Source organism: Cololabis saira, chromosome 11 (assembly GCF_033807715.1).
Source record: "Cololabis saira isolate AMF1-May2022 chromosome 11, fColSai1.1, whole genome shotgun sequence".
Taxonomy (NCBI): Eukaryota; Metazoa; Chordata; class Actinopteri; order Beloniformes; family Belonidae; genus Cololabis; species Cololabis saira.
The window spans coordinates 17,442,180-17,463,703 of record NC_084597.1 but is presented as its reverse complement, the minus strand read 5'-3'; the positions used below and the strand labels follow the sequence as shown (position 1 = coordinate 17,463,703).

Below are 21,524 nucleotides of genomic sequence, written 5' to 3'. Positions count from 1 at the left end.
AGAAGAGGTAGTCTCTGAATTTCTCACACACTGCCCACTTCAGAGCGAGGAACTCAAGTTTTCCGCTGTGAAGCCTGTAGTTCTTTTCTGCTGGTGTCAGAGTTCTCGATCCATATCAGATTACTCGCAGTTTTTCACCTTGCTGCTGATAGAGAATGGCGCCGAGCCCCTTCTCCGATGCATCGGTGTGCAGGACGAATGGTTCCTCGAAGTTGGGGTACGCGAGTACTGGGGGGTTGGTCAGCATGCTGGTTAGCCTTTCCAGGGTGCTTTGGTGGTCAGCTTTCCACTCGATGGGCGTCTTGGACGGGAGTTGGGGACCTTTGGACTTGTTGTGACGTGGGAGGGGTTGGGGCATGGAGGACTTAACTTGGAGCAGCTCATACAGTGGTTTTGCTATCTTGGCAAAATCCTGTACGTAGGAGCGATAATAGCTCAGAAAACCCAGGACCTGGCGGAGCTCACCGATAGTTTTGGGCGGTTTGTCCTTTAAAGCTAGCACTGCGTAGATGTCTTTGGGGTCAACTCGAACTCCCTCGGCCGACACCAAACGTCCAACATAGCGGACCTCCTTCTGGAACATCTCGCACTTCTCTGCCCGAAGCTTCACCCCATGGTGCTGCAGTGCTTGGAGAACCTTTCGAATCACCTCCACGTGGTCACTGAAGGATCTGGAGTAGCACAGTATGTCATCCAGGTACGGAATGCAGCACTCGTCTCTCAAGGAGCCCAACATCTCCTCCATGCTCCTCTGAAAAGCTGCCGGCGCATTTGACAGTCCGAATGGGATTCGTGTCCATTCGTAAAGCCCCCAGGGTGTGATGAAGGCGGTGAGATGGCGGGACCCCTCTGCCACAAACCCCTGGTGGTAAGCTTTACCTTGGTCAAGAATGCTGAAGACCGAATATCCACCAAGTGTGTCCGTCAAATCTTGTATTCTTGGCAGTGGGTGCCTGTCAGGTACAGTCTTTTGATTTAGGAGACGATAGTCTATACAGAGGCGCAAAGAGCCGTCCTTTTTCCTCACACACACAACTGGGGCAGAATAGGCAGATTTAGACTTCACTATCCATCCCTTGACAATGAGATCTTGAATGTATTCCTTTACCTCTTTGAACAGTGGTTTAGGGATGGATGTGTACGCTCTCTGCACCGGGACATCGTCTTTGAGGTTGATCACCATCTGCAGATTTGGAATGCAGCCGATGTCGTCTCCATCCCTGGCAAAGACGTTTGACTCCTCATACAGCATCCTCCTAGCTGCCTCCTGCTGCTCTTCCTCCAGGTGGTCGAGGTTCACAGGCGGGTGCCACAGGGGTGAGTCTGAGCTGTGGACATGAGAGGTGGTAACATCACATTTTACTGCAGGCTTGGATTTGTCAGGGATATCTGCCTCCACAACATTTTCCACATGTTGCAGGATCCCGAGCACTGTTTTACGTGGCACTGTGATGTCATGATTTGTGTTGTTGCCAATAGGAATGGTGACATAGGGTCTGGCTGGATTTTGAATTTGCAACAACCCTGGTCCTATGTCCCACTGTTCAGATGACAGACTGTCCTCATCCGCTTCAAACAACACCAATGGGGTAGAGGTGTCCATGTGTGGCGGGACCCTACACTTCACCCACGACACTTGACCAGCTGGGAGTACAATGTCTCTGGCCCCTGTTCTCAGGCGTCCCTGCTGCATGACTGGCTTTGACGTGTGGACAAAGTTGACGAGAGCTTCAGCTGTTTCGCTGGTGACAGATATAGCATTTCTAAGCAGGCTAGCAAGTACTGGTATTAGCTCCTCTGGTTGGCCACATATTAACACTTCCAAAACATTAAAGCCAATTAATGGTCTGTCCATGGGGTGGCTGCTGATGAGAAATGGGACACTAAGGGACAGGTTGGGATCCAAATTCCCTGGCAAGTTAACTGTGATAGCAACCCACCCGTCATATGGAATGAGGCCACCATTTGCTGCCATGACTCTCAGTTCCTCCTGTCCTAAGATCTCTGAAATTGGGCGAGTGTTGAGGTCAGGTAAGTATTCGTCTTTCCAAGCACGGCTGACTATACTAACTTGTGACCCGGAGTCTAGCAGTGAGGTCACTGGCAAGCCATTTAGATAGCTCTGAACTAGGGCCCTTTTTCCAATGAGGGTAGCAACAGCATTGGCTTTAGCTACACGGGGTAGTTGAGGAGGGGGCTGTGCTACCTGTGTGTAATGACTCTGTGTGTTTGTCATTACTGGGGTCTGGGGCAAAAAGGGGGGTGTTCTTTTGGCCTCACCTGCTGGTTGGGACTTACTTCCAGACTCGGTCACTAGATGTCCCCCTCCAGTGGCCGGTTGAAGTTTTCCTGCTTCCTTGGTCGTTTCAGGCAGCCTGCTGCACGGTGTCCTTCATCTCCACATATGAAACAATGTTTACAATCATGTCTGCCTTGTTCCACACAGCTTGGACAACCATATGCTTTCCCACGTTTAGCTTGTGTTCTATTTTGACTGTACCGATTTTCATAATATTTTGGCTTTTGTTCACTTTGCTTTTGCATGGACATGACGAGTTTGGTGAGCTCCTCTACTTTGGACGTGAGATCTCTCATGGGATCTGATTTAATTTGGTTTGTTTTGGACTCACCACTCGCTGACTTTGAGTTTGGTTTCTTTACCTCATCAGGTTCAAGCTGCACGCTGTGTGTATTTGTTACAGTCTGTCGGCGGGAAGAGCCAAGTCTTTTCATCCGCTCGTTTTCTTCACTGGTGATTTTCATCACATGGCGCAGGATCATCTCGTCTGTGACACCGCTGCTTGACAACAAAGGTTTGAGTTCTCTGCGTATGTCAGTGTGTTTGTGTCCAAAGCCTTGGTATACTGTGTGCAGAAAAACATCTTGTACAGTAGCAGCAGAGTATTTAATGTCTGTGTCAGTCAGCTTTGATGTGAATAGGATGCGTTGTTTTAAACCAATTACTCGGTATAGGAATTGTTGTGGTGTCTCGTTTTCTTCTTGTTTCATGCACATCAACTCTTGGAATAACTCTGTGCTGTTTTTTTCTCTTAGGTGAGTTTGGAGAAACCCCTTGAGTTCAGCTACTGTTATGTCGTCTTTATTTATCAACATCTCCTTGAATATGCCTGGTCTTATGATTTTGAGAACACCACGCACAATCTCTGAATCAGAAAATCCTTCCCTGATTCCATCCTCCATTTGTTTGCACACATTGTTGTAGCTGATGTCAGAGTTTTGATCACCAACCTGACCGCCTTGAACTTTGAACTCTCTCCTGGGTAGGTAGCTGAGTTCCCTCAGAGACACCATCCCCTCGCGAGTTGACTGAGAGGCAGGTTCAGCCAGTGGATTGCTGCTCGGTTGCCTGGGTAGGACAGGGGGCGGGAGCAGATGTGTCTGTGGCGGTGCAGCATGTGTTGGCATACACTGTATGAGTTTCTTGCTCAGCTCTTCATAGCCAGCTAGTACTTTAAGCAAATTAGTGTTTGCTGTGTCAGGTGCAGCAATATCACTAGGTGATGCAGTACTGACTGAAATTGGTGTGTGGTGAATCTGAATGTGAGCGTCTGTTGTGATTTTCTGGGGTGTTTGGTTAATGACAGAACCATCAGACAAATCAACAAAATCAACAGACTGTTCACCATTTTGTACAGTATTTTCCTCAGTATCATTTACTACCTTTAGCAATGGCCTATCATCATCACGACTTTTTACTATTTCATCAATAGTATCTTTCAACATTAGCAACTGGACCATCCCCTGGTCTTCTGTTTCAAGCAACTCTTTGCTATACATGAACGAGTGAATGCAGTCGTAATACACCTCCTGATCTTCTTCCACAAGCTCTGTCTGGTCCACTTTCAACGTTGAATCCACCGCACTGGCGACCCGAAGAAGCTCTTCAACTGACAAAGTGAGTAAGCTCTTCCTGATGCTCCACACCAGGCTTTTCCTCACGCTGTGCGACATGATGGCTCCTCGTTCCCCTCACGGCTGGCAACACCGTCTGATGATGGCACCTTCGGCTCTGGATCACGGACCTCCACTCCTCCACGGCTGCAGTCCCCACGGCTGGATAGGCTGTTGGCTGGCGGCTGGGTGCTGTGGCCCTCACACCCAGTTGCTGGTCAGCGTTGTCATCACCACTTGGCTTCCGGTCCAGTAGAATGGCACCGAAGTATCCCGGACGAGCCCCCAAGAATCTGTAGCGGGTCCCGGCTGGGCCGCTAGCAGATAGATAATCCTCGAACCGGAGTACTGGAAACACACAAATAAAATGAGTGACACCGGACCACCTCTGCTCATTCTCCAGTCCAACGGATTATATTTATTTACATATTTTCTTTAACTGTTCACTGCAACAATTAATTCTTTCTGTATATTGTCTGCATTAACGCATTGGTATCAACCATATCTATGAGACATTTCCAGGAAATGTATATCTTAGTTTTTCTTTCAGAAATAAACAACAAAATCCCCAATATCCTTTGCATTAAACCAAAGAAACATTTTTCTTTGTAATCATGCACAAATGTCTATAACTAATCATGTAATCTGAGCAATCATGTACAAACTTTTCTGTCTCTTACTTAGAGTATTTTTGTACCTAAAGTACATAAAATAAATTAAGTGTTCACTTAAAATAACAGAATAATAATTATTGCAGTCACTAACTCACGTTATCTAACATTAACACAAATTAAACAACATAACTGACCGATAGCTGGACCTTTTGGCTTTGAACTCGGTCTTGCGTTACCATGGCAACAGCCGTAACTGCTGTTAGCTTGTAGCTTCGTATTTGAGTGCTGAGCACGACACTACACAAACACTGCTGTGCTCACACACACACACACACACACACAGTAATAATGCCCAACCTGAATCATGTATCATACACCCAATTCTTAAAAAAAACCCACAAATGCCGGGGAGCCAAAATAAATAAATAAAAAGTACAATCTAGCTGCGGCAGCGGCCGCCATCTTGACATACTCATTTGTCACGTACGCTTGGATTCACTGTACTTAGTTACTGAACTCGTAACTTTTCATCTTTACGTCCGGGGTTTTCATATAAACTTAAAAACATCTGAAGTCACATTAAAACATAAATAACCAACCTGGAAACACACAAATAAAATGAGTGACACCGGACCACCTCTGCTCATTCTCCAGTCCAACGGATTATGAGCTTCCCGTCCTCGCCGCGCTGTTAAGAGTCCCAGTGGCGCGGGCCGGGGCTGGTGCTGCCACCCTGTGTCCGTTTCTGGTACTAAAAGTTCTTGTGTGTTTCCTTCTTGTTCTCAATTTAGCAGGATAAAATAATAAAATAAAAAGATACAAAAACCAAAGATAGCAATAAACCAAAACGTGACTTCAGCGGAGATAAAACAATAATAATGACAATAATAATAATTACTACAAAAACACTTTTGTGAGTATCACAGTTGCATGTAATATATTGTTCAAATCCTTTAAGGGATTTGTCGGGGGAACAGTGGTTGAAGTCACCTAGTATGAATTTAGGAGGGTCCGGGGATAAGTGTTCCAGGTTGTGCAGAGTGCTGGTGAGATGCTCAGTTGCTTTAGCTGCGTTAGCTCTGGGGTGGATGTAGACCAGGATGATGAAGAGCTGAGGGAACTCTCTGGGGAGGTAGTAGGGGCGCAGGGAAACAGCCAGAACAAACAGGTTGATTAGCATCAACTTTGTTTTATATCTTTGAACAAAAAAATACAAGTGAGGTCTTAAGACGCCCCCAGCCTCGGGCTCCTCGATGGTGTGCCAGGGGGTCCCCACAAGATTATTTGTAATATAAAAATATGTATTTAATATAAAAGAATAATAATAAAATAAATATTTTTCTGTAGAAATTAACGAAATACAACAAATTATTCTGTGGCAATTACACAAGAATGTCCAGTAACATGTTCAAAACCGAAAACTTATAAGTTTAAGTTATATACACAAAAATAATAATAAACTGTTGTCAGGTCCAAATGAAAAGAAATACTCCCATTTATTTTTGTGAAAAAAAGTTCATTTATTGTGCAATAACATTACAGGTCCAGTGAAAGTCGTGTTGCTGCGAGAAAACTGCGTAGACGAAAGGAAGCGGCGCAAATCCTCCATGCAGAAGTATCGTGGCTGACAGAGTCAGCTGACTGAAGATTTCAGGGGCCCGGTGACTCTGAGGGAGACTGTGAGAGTGCTGGTCCAGTTCTGGTCCAACGGATCCAGTATTTCAGCAAAAAAAAACCACCAGAAAACACATAAAAGGAACAGAAGCGGAATGTAAACAAAGAAAAAGGCAATTTGATTCAAGTAAACAAACATTTCCTTCAGATTCTACAAATTTGGCCCAAAGTGAAATGAAACAAGAAAAAAAAAACTGACAAGTGAAAACATTAATAAAGTCAATACTTTCTCAAATGAAACAACTTTTAAAATGCTCATACAAAAAAATGGCAGTGGTAATTCGCAGATGAAAAAATGTCTGTGATTTTCTGAATTTTCACATTTAAACAAGCATTTTTTCAGAAAAATTCTACTTCATTAGGTAAAATGTTTATCATTTCAATATTTCAGTGACTAGAAAAGTAAATGACTTTACAAATCTGTGTTTTACTAAAAATATACTCCAAATATTGCAATGTTGTCAACATATCAAAAATATCCCAGAGTAACGAGGAATACGTATAAAAAGGAAGTTGTTGTCGTCGCTGTACAGATGATTGATGGCACAGAAGAAGACCGGAGGACAGTCAATGCTGTGCAAAAAAACCAAGACACTGATGTGAGAGGACGGACACGCTTAGATGTTGGCAGAAGAGCGGAGGACGTGGAATTTCTTCAGAGTCATTCGGAGGGATCCCAGCTCCCGGTTCAGTCTCTCCAGACGGTTCTCTAAGGCCACCTGAAACAGACGTGGAGCAGAAACGTAATCTACCAAGAAAAAACATCAGGCGCTCTGATCCCAGCTTTAAAACCAGTAAAGAAAGATTTCTATGGAAACATGTTTGATGTGTTCAAATGGACACGGCATGCTTGTTCCTGTTTCTTAGTTATATAAAGTATTTTAACGATTAATTCATGACATTTAAATAAAATAGAGAGCCTTTGACTAATTTATGTAAAATTACCTCAATATTCAGCAACACAGTAAAAGTACATAAACATGATAGAGATCTCCAGGTGTCTCACCTCATCTAAACGGGTCTGTAGACTCACTCTGCCGCCTGCTCCAGGCATCCGGCTCAGAGCTGCCTCAATCTGCACACACACACACACACACACACCAATGTGATGACAGCAGGAGGAGGAGGAAGAGGACAGGAAGCAGCAACGTGGATATGAACTGAGCTGTGTGTGTGTGTGTGTGTGTGTGTGTGTGTGTGTGTGTGTGTGTGTGTGTGTGTGTGTGTGTGTGTGTGTGTGTGCACGCTTATGTTTGTGTTTGTGTGTGTCAATCAAGCCCCCCAACTCTTAGAAACTCCCCCGACTCACCTGCAGTTTCTCCTGCGTCAGCTCGTCAAACAGCCTCTCTGCCTCGGCCAGGGACTGGGGTCTGTTCAGGCCCTGGAGAGTCCAGTCCTCGCAGGCGTCCAGCAAGTCGGGTCCACTACACACCTGCTGCTCCTCCCAGCCCAGCCGGGAGTTTCCATCCAGCGGTTTTACGCCGCCGGACGACTCCGGCTCCTGGAGGTCTGAGAAGACAGAACACAGGGAACAAGATTCATGTCTTTTCAATGCGAAAACACGCAAACAAAAACCCATTTTTATCAAGAAACAAAGCTGCAGTCTGTGGTGAGGATGGGATGGGACATCTTGTAATACCAATTTATTCCACTAGAGCACTTTGTTGTGTGTTGAAACATGAACATTATTGTGATCTTGCCGCCCTCCTGTGGTCCGAGTTGGTATTGCTGTATAAAGTGGCTTAAAGAATCAAACAGAAGTACGGTACCCTCTGTTGACTATTATACATTAAAAAGTTTAATAAAATCACATTATTTTAAAACTGTAAAATAAATCTGGAGGATCAGCTGGAACATGTTACCATGTCTGTCCGCTGAGGAGAACTGGAGTCTCTTCTTGGGACTGCTGATGTGGAACGAGTGACGTCTTTTATTAACTGGTTCATCGGGCCTGTGGACGGCAAAAAATTAGAAAATCCACTGAAACAAGAACATCAAAGAAAATACATTTACAGTTAATGCCTTACACTATCTACTGAGAACGAGCTGAAGCACATTTCCTGCTATTTGGCACATTTACTCGTCTCATGCACGCTTAACTGTATAATTTCTTTTCAAGTACACAAGTTGCTCCGCCAACAATTACATTTGTAAAACATAAATTATGTTTTCAATATCTTTCTACTGATGAGCTGAAAGTACATGAAATGCTTCATTCACGCAGATGTCGTATGAGTTCAGGATGTGCATTTAAAAACATCTGTTTGTTGGTTACGGTGATGTGGGTGGGGCAGATGAAGTGAATCATGTCTTTAGTGATGATGCTACAGGACTGGCCTGCTGGACGACCTCTAGACCTCTAGTTTTTTTCGTCAGCATTACAATCCCTTGAGTTCTTGCAAACTGCCTTTGATGCTGTTCAATCCCGTCTGACTCAGCTTAAACTTGTATTAAACGCAGATAAATCGAAGACCATGCTTTTTTCAAATGGCAAGTAGCTTCCATCTCACCTTCCAAGGTTGTTAACTGTTCAGGGGATCGAAATTGAATTGGTTAGTTCTTATAAATATTTAGGCATTCTGATTGATGACAAATTGTCTTTTAAATCTCATATTGATAATCTTGTTTCTAAATTGAAACTAAAATTAGGTTTCTTTTTTAGGAACAAATCATGTTTTTCATTTCGGGTCCGGAAACATTTGATCAAAACAACTTTTTTACCCTTGTTGGACTATGGCGATCTGCTTTTTATGAACGCTCCTGAGCAGTATTTAAAGAAATTAGATACCGTGTATCATTGTGCTCTGCGCTTTATCACCGGCTGCAGCTATCAGGTACATCACTGTTTTTTCTATGCTGCTGCCAATTGTCCTTCTTTGCCTGTCCGTAGACTCTCCCACTGGCTGACTTTTATTTACAAATCCATTTTGGGACGTCTCCCTACACATTTGTGCGTGCACATGTGTAGAAACGTCAGCCATTATGAACCTGCGCTCACAGAACTTTATTCAGATGCAGGTCCCGAGAGCCAGAACTGAACTGGGTAAAAAGGCGTTCAGGTTTTCTGCCCCCTCAACTTGGAATGATGCGCAGAAGGACTTGAAATTGGTTGAGCTTGTATCCTTGGGTAAATTTAAATCCATTTTAAAAGACAGAGAAATTAGCTCTCTTGATTCTTGCACCTGCCCCGTTGTGTAAATTTTACTATTGTTTTTATTGTTTCCCCGGAATGTGTGACTGACTGTGTTTGTATGTATTGTTTTATTCTTTTTATGCTGCCATTTTGGCCAGGTCACTCTTGAAAAAGAGGTTTTAATCTCAATGAGTCTTTCACCTGGTTAAATAAAGGATATATATATATATATATAGATGCCATTTTTACTGTTTTCAACCCATGTTGTCAACATCACTCCCCAACTGTGATTGAAGTAGGACGTTTTACGGGTTTCTGCTTCTGATGGACTGCAGGTGCAGGTGTTTATGACGAGTGATGGGTTGATTACTGAGAGTGGTGTTGGTTCTGATGAGGCGTTTCTTACCTCTGGACCAGGTGTTCCTCTCTTGGCATCAGGTGACCGAACAAGGTGGAGTAGTTCTCAGTGGGGCAGCGTTTGGGGCTGGACTTGGCAGACAGCGGCGCGAGTAACGTCTCCCTCTTTGCTGGACGGAAGAGAAGTGCGGGATGAACAGAATTAAACCACACACAAAAAACACGTTTGCAAAATATAATGTTTTAAAAAGCAGAAGCTCCTCTGCCGCCTTGAATATCAACTATCAAGAAAGGTCCAAGCTTCTTATTTCCAAAGCAAGAAAAGCTGTATTTAATCGACAAAAAGACTTAAGGTAATTTAAAATGGAAAAAGACTTCCTACGTTTTCTTGACTTTGATGGAAAAATGTCATGAGGTCATTGAAAAGATTGGAAATGAAATTCTGAAGAACTCCAGATAAACGTCGGTATCGGCGCCTGACAGGAAAGTTGAGGACACTTGTTCCAGTTTTAGGTCAAACAAGACTCCCAACTTTCTCTTCTATTAATAAATTGGATGAATAAGAATAATCATTAAAACCCAACGGTTCAACTTTAGTCTCATCCCACCCCCGAGAGCGTCTCCTAAAACGAAGATGTTTGTCTCCACGTGCAGCTGCAGACTGAGCAGTGGCTTCCTCCTCGAGGAATGTGGTTTCCTCTGGACTGGTTTCGGCCGGCATCATCAGCATTTGTACATTTGACATGAAAGCATGTCTCCTACCTGAACAGTACGGTGGCTGTTGTGATGTTACTTTAGTATTTTAGTTTGAAAGGTGAATGTGAGGCCTTCAGGCATCTGGAAACTATATCCCAGCATCAACTAGCGCTGTGAAAGTCCACCAGAACTTAAAAACGTCTCTCTCTATCAGCATCAACATCCAACTGACCAAAAAGAGTACAAGTTTCCTCTAAAGACATTTCTTTTTCTAAACTGGATGTGAACTTCTGGGTGCATCTGTGAGGAGTTGTGTGAGAGAATGAGCTCTTTTTCTAAAACAAGGCTGCTTTTTTCCTCATTTCAAAATTTCAAAAAGTTCTGAACATGACTATAAATTCATTTCATTTCATAATTAATTTCATAAAACGTAAAAAAAAAATTACTGGGTGTAGTTGGAGGGACGTTCCTGTGTCCTGGAGGAGGCAGTGAGGAGGATCTGTGGCCGTCTGGAGAGAGACTCCTCTCAGCTCTCAGCAGATTAGCAGCTCTCTCAGTTCCACCGCGACCTTTTGGCCCTCCTCGCTCGGCTCCGGTCCCGGCTCCAACCCCGGATCCAACCCCGGATCCTATCCCGGCTCCAATCCCGGCTCCTCCGGGCTTCATGGCCTCCCTGTCTGCCTGAAGGAGCTCGGCTCGCTCCTGAACCACCTCTTTAAGCCTCCGCTCCACAAACCCGACGGTGGTCCTCTGGTGGCCTGACCCTGCACACACAAACGCACGTGTTAGAGACAGAAGGACCTGGTCCAAATTTCTGAGAAAGACAAAAAATGTTGATTTGAAAAAAAAAAAAAAAGGGACATTGTCACCTTTATCAAATGCATATTGATGATAATATTACATTATAAACACGTTTATGAAGTACAGCTGTGCAGTCTGTGAGAAAGCAGGCTTTGATCAGAGGTGTCTGTGTCCTCAGTGATCTCAGGGACGATAAATCACAGACTGAACGAGCAGCTTCCCACAACAGTCACATACGACTAAACTGACTGCAGAAATGGGAAGAAGAGGAGCCGCACAGCTCACTTGGTTTAGCAGACACCCCACATGTAGAGGAGACGGTCCTCGTGCAGTCGGCATCCTGGCCTGTGACCCCACTCTCTCCTGTCATTACTTGTCAAACTAGCTGAAATCAAGTCCACCGGAGCTACAAAGTCTTTAAAAGCAGAAAAGTGCGTCACTCCTTCCTCTGAGACTAACATCCACCACTAAGAAACTGCTCTTTTCATGAAGCACAGCCTGCAGATGCCTGATCTGACGCCGATGTCTGACTGTTGTAACTGTTGCCAGCCACATGGGGGCAGGGTCACAACTGAAAGGTGAGCTTGTGTTTGGATGGTTCTTCAACTGATGGGGGACAAGGTGACTATGGACAAAAACACTTCAAACAAACAAACACACTTCTGGAAGCTGTCAAAAAGCTGATATTTGAAACAAACAACGCTCTTCCCTCTCCCAGGCCGGTGTTCTGTCAATCCATGCTACCCGTCGAGATCTGCTACTTTGTGGTTCTGCGCACAGTCGATTTTCAAGGTTTGATTGCCACGCCCATAATTTTATGCATCCCTTCAGTCCACGCTGCGGTGAGTAACATCATATATATTTATATATATACAAGCCAGCAGAGATCATTTTAGATGCTTGCCGTGCCCTGAATGCATTAAGTGACGGGAGCATTATTTGATAGGACGTTACTGGAATATCAAATTATGCTACCCCTGAAATATTGATTTAAAATGGATAATATGGGATGTTGAGTATTTGATCCTTCAAAATACACTACCAATGACATTAATTGCATTACACTTTGTGAACATTAAACTATAAAGAGAAAATAAAACAATTCTATCGCTTTATTTGATATTCATTCAGTCATTGGCCTTTATTTAACCAGGCAGGTCATTAAGAACACATTCTTATTTACAAAGACGGCCTGGCAAGCGACAAGGACCACTTGGGGGGAAAAGGACGTGGGCTAGGGAGTAAAACAGTAAAATTGTAGCTCTGCAAAGGTAGAAAACCATTAGGTAGCATTTTTCAATATGGTAGCAAAAATCGACAGATAGACGCTATCTGTAGCATTTTTCGACGAAGCAGCAGAAATCGACAGAACACCACGACCCACCTCTGAGAACCTCCCTTTTTCTACTGAAGGTAAACCAATAATCATCTGACCAATGTAAATCTTCATCGAGGGCGATGTGCCGTAAGCTTTTTGGACAACTGTATGAAAGGTTGTTTGCCCTGGCTGAATACCCATAATTAGGGTTGCCACCTTTCAGAAATAGTAAATAAAGGACGCCCTGATTTCAGCAGCGCAGGAGCCAAAAAAAAGCCCCAAAACTTCTAAACTGCATAAAAATGTGTTTATTTTATATGAAAAAAACAAAATGCTTTGATTTAAAGTTTAAAGTGCTTTAATAGCATTGAACTTTTATGACTGTATAGACAGCCAAACATACTAGCAACTGAAATATCCTCCTATGCTACGTATGTCCACCTCAGCCAGGATATATAATATAGTTACAGGTGAAGAATATGGTGTAAAAGTTAATTTATTTCAATAATTCAACTAGAATATGGTTTAAAAGTTAATTTATTTCAATAATTCAACTAGAATATGGTTTAAAAGTTAATTTATTTCAATAATTCAACTAGAATATGGTTTAAAAGTTAATTTATTTCAACAATTCAACTAGAATATGGTTTAAAAGTAAATTTATTTCAATAATTCAACTATGGTGTAAAAGTTAATTTACAGAAGATTTTGCTGGCCTTAATGTTTCCTGTGTTTTATTTTTTTCATTATTGTTAAATTTAGTGTTGATGTGTGTGTGACAGACGTGTGTATGGGGCGTTAATAAAAATACGGGACAAATTGCGTCCCGTATTAGTTCAATACGGGACGCAACATTTTTTTCTCAAATAAAGGACAATTCCGTATTTTACGGGACGGGTGGCAACCCTACCCATAATCCTTCATTTTGTGTGGGTAAGAACTAGCCTTTTAAATAATCTGCCAGAGTTTTGTCAGCTCACATATAAACCATAAACTGTGGCCAGGAGCGAGTCGTGCTTACATGGGGCCCGGCTCTCTGTGGCTTTGGTCTCCTCCAGCTCTATGAGGGCCCTCATCATGGGCGTGAGGGGGCTGGATCCGTCTTTCCGGCCGGCCTCCCGCTGACCAGCGCTCTGCTCTGGCTGTCTGGTCTGATTCTGCTCACACTCTGGAGGAGAATCACACCTGCGTGCACACCAGGCGCTAATAAATCACACACACTCGTCAATGAATTTGATCAAAGGAGCAAGAAAAATGAAAAACTACCTCCAGTTCCCGCTAGCTGAGGTGGTTTCCAGGGAGCTTCCAGTTCCCGATGACAGACCAGTCAGATACGGCGCCCTCTTGTGGACGCTCGAGTGGTTGTTTGTAGAAATCAGTGACTTTCTGCTTCTGCTCGCCTGGTCGGACGGAGAACAGGGCGACTTCCTGCGCCCAACGTCTGGCTCCACCCTGTTTTTACCAGGGGACAGCAGCAGGTCCGGATGGTGGAAAAGACTGGGGACATTTCAGGAGTCAACAGTGTTAAAAAAATATAAACAAACAAAATCTACACACAAGTAGGAAACAATTTTTTTTTTTTTTTGAGAATTTAATTTAATTTTCTTTCATTTTTCTGTGATAGACAGAAATCAGTGATTCAAATTTCTCATAAACCCATACTTTATTCACAACACAACAATGAAAACATATCAACAGTTTAAAGAAAAAATATGATTTATTATTATTATTATTATTATTATTATTATTATTTTAAATTTTGAACAAAAACTACAAAAGTAACAAACACCTGGAGGAACATCTTGCAACTGATTTAATTAGTTTAATTAATTTGCTTAGATAGTTGTGATCTTCAACAACCTTTCCAGAAATAACACTTGTGTAATCCACAAGTGCTATTAGGTTTAAGCTCTATTTATTTATTTATTTATTTATTTCGTGCATGGTAGTGCATAGTTTGACAATATTACAGTAGTACGTTTGTACATTTCAATCTACACACCCATGACCGAAAAGGAGCAGGAAGTCTTATTTTACCTGCCCCTTATTCAATGCCAAAGCAAAAAGAACAGTCAATGTAACCAATATTTACAATAAAATATACACTTAAATAGAAACCAATCACATATATCAATAGTACTGTTTAAGTCCCAGCCTATTCATGATCATATAACTTAAATATTTCATCTTTATACATTTTTTTTGAACCTAAGTAAATTTGTACATTCCTTTCACAAAAGAACAGGCCAAATGGAGGTGATCCAAAAACCTCACCTCCTTCTCAGGGCCAAAGATCAGTCACGGTGGACTGACGCAGAGGACAACTGTCTAACAAATTAAAACTTTAAATTCGTCTCAGGATCGACGGACGTCACGTCCTCCGTCCTCTGCTGCTCAGCAGTAGGATCAACAGTCGTCTCTGGACATATAACCGATGAACTTCGGTCCATCCTGACTTTGGAACGTGTTTCAACATGCAATACATTTTCCTATTACAATCAAAATGTGGGTTTATGAGATTTAGACATCTTGTTTTCTGTTTTTATTTCCATTTTACTTAGATTTGATAGTCCAGCCTTTTGGATTTGGGCTTGTAGCATCATTTTGACATATTTTTTGGGCATTTGTGAGCACTTACCCAGCTCCTGAAGGTTGAGCAATGCTGTGGGAAGCGTAGCGGATCCTGGCCTGGTTCTCGTGCTCCAGCTGCTTCACCTGAGACTCCAGCTTGGAGATGGCTCTGAATGTTTCACACAGAGACAGAGGAGGTGGTTTAAAACGACAGCGGACAAAGGGTGGCGGTCAGAGGACGTGAACACGTTTCCAGGAGTTGGTCACAGTAACCCAAAGAAGATGGTAGTTGTCCACATTTACTGTTTGTAATGTTAAAAAAATATCTTCAAACTTCAGTTTTAAAAACCACACAATGGATGCTGGAGTCACATCAGTTTATGTTGGGTAAACCCTGGAAACTCATGGACCAGATAGAGTCGTGCAGAAACATATTTGGTAGAGGAAGTTCAAGCCTCCAGTGCACGCGTCTGAGCAGCAAAATCAGGGAGTCGATGACTGGTTGGATTTTATCTGATGCAGTGGTTGATATTTGTTTAACAGATATTATTTCTCTACAGTTAAATAAAAAAACTTCAACATAGTAAAACAGGAATTCGTCTTCTTGACTTTCTAATAGTGGGCGGCCGATTATCGAATTCGATATTCATAACTTTATTAATAATCGTATCGCCCCCCCCAAAAAAAAAATCGAAAATAAATAATTTCGATTTGTTTTTTTGTTTTTTTTAAAGAAAAATTAAGAAATTTACTGAAATACTGCATTTTCTTTTTGTATTAAGAATGTTCAACATGCTCAAACTTAAAGCGACACTACGTAACTTTTCCACCTTAATATCATATTTCCAGAGTCATTGTGATGGTACATCAACTTCCAACAGGTTTAATGACACCTCTGTCATGATCTGAGGGAGTCTGTATCGCCTTCACTGGCACTATGTAACTTTGAGGAGCATGGTAGGAACCCTGCCACACTAAAAAACTACAAATTTTACGGCTTTGACTGCTTTACGGCACATACGTCACTTCCCCCTCCTTCCCGATTCGCAGTCGAGACGAAAATGGGCGGGGCTTGGAGCGCAGAGCTCCGCAGAAGCTGGTAACCCGTTGCTGCAGCAGCAGCAGCAGCAGCAGCTCCACATATAACAGACCAGGGAAAAGATCCTAATGGTTTAACTCTTCAACGGTTTCCTGCTCGGAGGCAGAACCACGCAGGCCAAGTATCTGATATAACGGAGTAAAAGAGTGAAAGAGTTGTCGGCTCGCTTTGGATCGCGGCTGTAACGACCAAACACACAGTAAAGCCTGAATTATGGTTCTGCGTTAAATCGACGCACACCTACGGCGTAGGGTACGTGGCGACGCGCAACGTACGGTGCGTGTCGCCGCGTACCCTACGCCGTAGGCTCTGCGTCGATTTAACGCAGAACCATAAACAGCCTTAAACCACAAACACTCACACAGACGGGCGTCGGATCAAAACACGGGTTTTATTCCCCACTTCTCCAGCTAAACGCAGTTGCTGGCCAGCTCTCTGCGGTGCAATTAACCCCAATCTTCAGATAAAACTATTTTGTTGAGGAAAAAATATTAACTCTTATTTGTAGCTGCAGAGGAAAAAAATAATCTCACGAGGAGCCTCTTCAGCATAATACAGCGGTCAAAAAAATAAATAAAAGAGAATTAAGAGGGATACAAAACATGTACTGTATGTTGTATTATACAAATTTATTGAAACATATGGCTCTTCAGTAGAGATTTCATATGGATCCAGACCGTTAATAATCATTATTTTCTCCATATACTGCTCCCTGGCTTCCTTGTTTAAGGTATCCTGGTAAATTCCAGTTCCTTTCCAGCAGTTTAACATCTTTTTTTTTGCGTTCCGTCTGTTCACTTGGTGAAACAGAAAAGCATCCAGTCTCCTCTCATCAAAACAAATGCAGCGACGGGACAGGAGTTTTCCGGCAGTACGCGCTGGTGCTCATGGGAAACGTAGTGTTCTTTCTGGTAAAACACTACCGCTTTTGTCCAAAAGATGCCGCCAAACTCAGAAAAGCTGAAAGTTACGTTGTGCTGCTTTAAGTAAACTTAAGTAAATATTAGCACTTAAAAAAACAACCTGTGTAGCCATTTTCACAACCTGTACTGTTTGGTTGTTTGTCATGTGTACTAGTTAGCTTACTGTTACTACCTCCAAGTAGGCACTTGCTGTGGTTTGGGTCTGGGAATTGGGAGTATTGTGCCTGAGTGTTCTAAAATTGAGGCTGTTATTCCTCTTAATTTGTTATTTTTTATAGGCAGCTTTTTTTATTTTATGTAAAGAGAAAATTCACTTAATGTTATTTTTAATAACTGAAATGCTGCTTGTTTTGTTTGATGTTCCATAATTTGCACTTTTGATGTGTGAGCCGTGCGAAGTGAATATTGCTGTCCTTCCTAGTTAAAGCAATAAATTGCTCACCATTCATTTAAATGAATTCTTGTATTGAAATTAGTTTTATCCCAAAAAGGTAAAAAAGGGTAATAATCGTATCGGCTGATATCGGCTATCTGTCTTTTTGGTTTCCCCCTAATCGGTGATTGAAATAATCGAAAAAAAGGCTGATCGGTCGGACACTACTTTCTAAGGTTCAAAATCATCTTAAACTGTTACGTAAAGAGATTTTAAGAGTAAAAACAGCTCTAATGTGATGCTCGATCAATATGAATAGGGGACCAAACAGCATTTGTTTGTCTTGCTGTATAACACAGACAAAGATGTATTTAGTAATGCTTGTTTGATTTTTCAACTTTGATTTCAGTGGAAACTATTGCCTTACAATACAAAAAATGTCTACCGGTAATTAGAATAATCCAACATCTTTCTCTCTGCAGAGGGAACACGACCCGCTGGCCTTAACTTCAGCATTTTGTCCGTGTATTAAATATTCTCCCGGTCGTCACGATTTAACTCTAATTACTTATTTTCTGACGGGACTTTGACGCCCTACTTTATCAGGTTTGCATGTTAATTTTATTGAAGGGTCTGCGATGTTCCTGTGATCTCTTTATCCTGCTCTACGTGCCTCCTTTAATTAGCCCCTGGGGATAAATAGTTTTTTCAATTTGAATCATTGGCTGCTTTTTGAACATCTTTTATTTTTATATCAGTGGCTACAACTCATTTTTATCAGAGCAAAAAAAGAAAAAAAACTGCCAAATCACACACTGGTAGACTGATTTTGTGGTTTTCTCCTCTGCTGCCCGCTCAGTAATCCCCCAAATCCAACAGACAGACACAAAAACTGAACACGGAATGGCACTGGTTTGCAGGCAGAGCTGTTATCTACCTTCAACGGTGCATCATTAGTCTCCATTGATCAACTCTTCTCAGTCTCGTATTGATCTTTTACAAAACTTCTACAACTGACAGAAATGACGGCTTTCACGCCAACGGGCACGTTCTCTTTTTTTTTATTGTCTATATTTCATATCCTTTAGGTGTATATTTTTCTGTGACCCACATTTTTTCCCCCTCTTTTTCTCCTGTTGGTACATTTAAACATTTAATTTCTGAGAATCCTGGGTTGGACAATATGAATAAAAATCCATATGATATTATTTTCCTTAATTATATAATTTCAATAACAATATAAACAATAAGAAAGATAACTGTAATCAAAACTCTGAAGAGTCCACATACCTCTTCTTCTATAACATATTAGACATAAAAATAAATCAGTGTCACCTTTTATTAAAACATCTCATTACCATCTGTCAGTACTTATAAATGTTAACTTTTAACGTTAACATACAGTATTTTATGTCAAGCTTCAGTGATTCTTTATAACCCTCGCTTCTCTCTGCTTGACGCTGCTCGCAGCATTCCACGTGCAGCTTTTCCTGAGACATCAGCCCTGCGGCCTAATGAACGTTTATTAATGATTATGCAAATAATGTGAGTTTGAAATATTGGAAATGTGTTTGAAAGTTGTCATAGATACTGAAACCGTTTCTCTTGGAATAAGTCGCTGAAGACTTATTTTGATATTTTCAGGTTGGGTTGCCTCTTCTCTTTTTTCCTGTTTTCTGGCTTCCTGCTGACCTGCTGACCCTCCACAACCAGATTTCAAGAGTTTAGATGTCACTAATCCGGTCAGTAAACCCAGTACATCCAACAAAATAAAAGACTGCAGTGTTAATCTGATACAATAATGTGGGAACATAAAGTTTATGTTAACCGACCCCTTGATTTGTTGTTCTGTTATCAGGAATGAGAAAACATTTTTTTGAGCTGCTACGAGTAAAAAAAACTAAACTAAACACTGTACATCTGTCTTAACATTAACCAGAAGAGACGTTAAAGCACATACAAACTAACCAATAAACTAACAAATTGCTCACCTCTTCAAGTCTGATATCTGATCGTTAGCGTGGCCCAGCTTGTTCTCTGCTGACGCCAGGTTGTTCTGCAGACGTAAAAGTAAAAACTACATGAAGTCCAAACAAAGTGAGACGTATCGAGTGATTTTATGTCTTACATGATGTAACACCTTTCACTGATAACAAATGTGGTGAGTAACCTCCAGCAAGTGTCTCGTTACCTTCACTGCTTCGTGCTCTTTCCTCAGACAGTCGTACCCTCCGAGCAGCTGAGGAACGAAAACATGAGGAAAATGAGGAACATGAGCATTTATGTGAACAGATTATCAGCAGGGACACATGCACTGTGCTTCCTCTGTCTATCAGAGAATATTCAGCTATACTGTACAGCGTGAATATGATCATTTTTCTTAGATTTTAAAATTAAACAAGCATTTATTGCTACATGGAGCATATTTCTCATCAGGGATCTCCTGAGAACAAACGCTAAGTGGACCTCTAACTCATCTCAAACAAACATTCTGCTCTGCAAGCAGAGTCAAAGCTTGGTTGTTAATATTACATTAACTTTATGTTTCTGGTTTCTTCAACTAAGCTGTAAAAGTTGTATTTCTGCTGTAAAGTTTGAACGTGGAGGTTAACACTTAAAATTTTATTTATTGCTTAGCCCTTCCTGGTGTAAAAAGTACAGGCGATCCACTGCAAGAAAACTGGACTCATCCGATCGTTAATGAATCAAACACTTAAAAAGACAGAATGACAAACTGAGGTGGTTCCAGTGAACGTGCTCGGTTTGAAAGGTTACGATGAGAGTTATATTATATTTGACCTTGTTTAATTTCTCTAAAGGCTCCAGACTTACATCCTGCAGCATCTTGTATTCTCTCTCCCTCTTCGCCTCCTTCTCGCTGGCATCCCTGCAGGCCTCCTGCGCCTCCTCCTCCAGCTGCCGTATGCGAGCCTTCAATCGCGTCGTCAGGGCGTCTTTCTCTTTGCCCGAGCGTTTGCTCTCATCTAGCCGCTGCTGCAGCGACTTCACCGTGGCAGCTGCCACGGCGTAGCGGTCAGGCCATTCTGCCTAACAACCACAAGTTGAAAATCAAAATCCCTCCACAGATTTCAATTAAAATCAGTGATTTAAGAAAAAAACATCGCTGATTAAGTTAACAGCTTCTGCTTTATTAAGAAAATGACAGAAAATCATGTCAGGATACCAGGTCTTTCTCCAACGAGCTGTTTGTTGCCTCTAATTCTTGCACACTGCTGGTGGCATCAGCTAGAGCTTTTTCCAGATGTTTGCACCTGTAGGTAAAGAAAAAAAAAACCCAGCTGAACCATAACAATAAAACCAGTAGCAGGCAAAATGTTTTTGCTGGTAAACCTGCAGCCTGTCATTCACATGGATGCTACTTTATTTATGTACTTTCCACCATCCTAAATGTTGCATAGACAAGAACTCTGCAGTGATGACGAGGATCCGGATCTTTTTCTGTGCACATGTGGAGTCCAGCATGGCTCCATTTAAAGCCTATAGTTACACCAACCTTTTAATTTAAACTGGTATTTTTTCAAATGAGAAATAAAAATCAGACAATATAACTATCCCAGCATCATAAGACAGCGTTCACTTCCTTGTTGGAGCCGGTGTGAGTTTCTGGTCACTCGCGGAGCTACTGTGTTGCCTCCTCTCTCTGGATTTGTCCGTAAAAATCAACCTCGCGGGTAAATCCTTCACGCTGCTGCCAGCCTCAAACATCCAGCAGCTTTGGATGCCAGTACTGACGCGGCTTTGGCAGGTCAGGGAAGGATTGTTGCTAATGCAGAAGAGCAAATCAGCACGACTACGTTGTCGTTTCCAAATGTCTGGTGGGCATTTATTATTTTTTTGAAGAAAAGCAATCCCTGTTAAATTCAAAAACATGGACAGCTAGGCTCAACACCAGCTCCTGTGTGATCATAAACACCATAAAGCGACTATGGAGGATGAAAATACAAAAATGTTGAACAACTAAAGCTAAATTAGATTCAAGAGTGTCACCAAAACACCAGACAGCACTGGGATCATCAGCACGTTAACTGTAAA

General features: G+C 42.1%; 1 protein-coding gene across 2 annotated transcripts in view; it reads right to left on the bottom strand.

Annotated features, from left to right (window-relative positions):
- Positions 1-6,021: 6,021 nt before the first annotated feature.
- LOC133455040 (M-phase phosphoprotein 9) overlaps positions 6,022-21,524 on the bottom strand; it is a 41,522-nt gene continuing 26,019 nt past the window's right edge. For both annotated transcript variants that reach the window (XM_061733855.1, XM_061733856.1), the window contains exons 12-24: positions 20,656-20,743; positions 20,304-20,519; positions 19,663-19,710; positions 19,463-19,527; positions 15,144-15,245; positions 13,772-14,002; positions 13,527-13,690; positions 10,833-11,150; positions 9,740-9,860; positions 8,063-8,151; positions 7,510-7,709; positions 7,207-7,275; positions 6,022-6,919 (exon numbers count right to left, since the gene is read on the bottom strand). In XM_061733855.1, the coding sequence (XP_061589839.1) occupies positions 6,818-6,919; positions 7,207-7,275; positions 7,510-7,709; positions 8,063-8,151; positions 9,740-9,860; positions 10,833-11,150; positions 13,527-13,690; positions 13,772-14,002; positions 15,144-15,245; positions 19,463-19,527; positions 19,663-19,710; positions 20,304-20,519; positions 20,656-20,743 (1,813 nt within the window). In that variant the 3' untranslated portion in view covers positions 6,022-6,817. The remainder of the gene's footprint in view (positions 6,920-7,206; positions 7,276-7,509; positions 7,710-8,062; positions 8,152-9,739; positions 9,861-10,832; positions 11,151-13,526; positions 13,691-13,771; positions 14,003-15,143; positions 15,246-19,462; positions 19,528-19,662; positions 19,711-20,303; positions 20,520-20,655; positions 20,744-21,524) is intronic.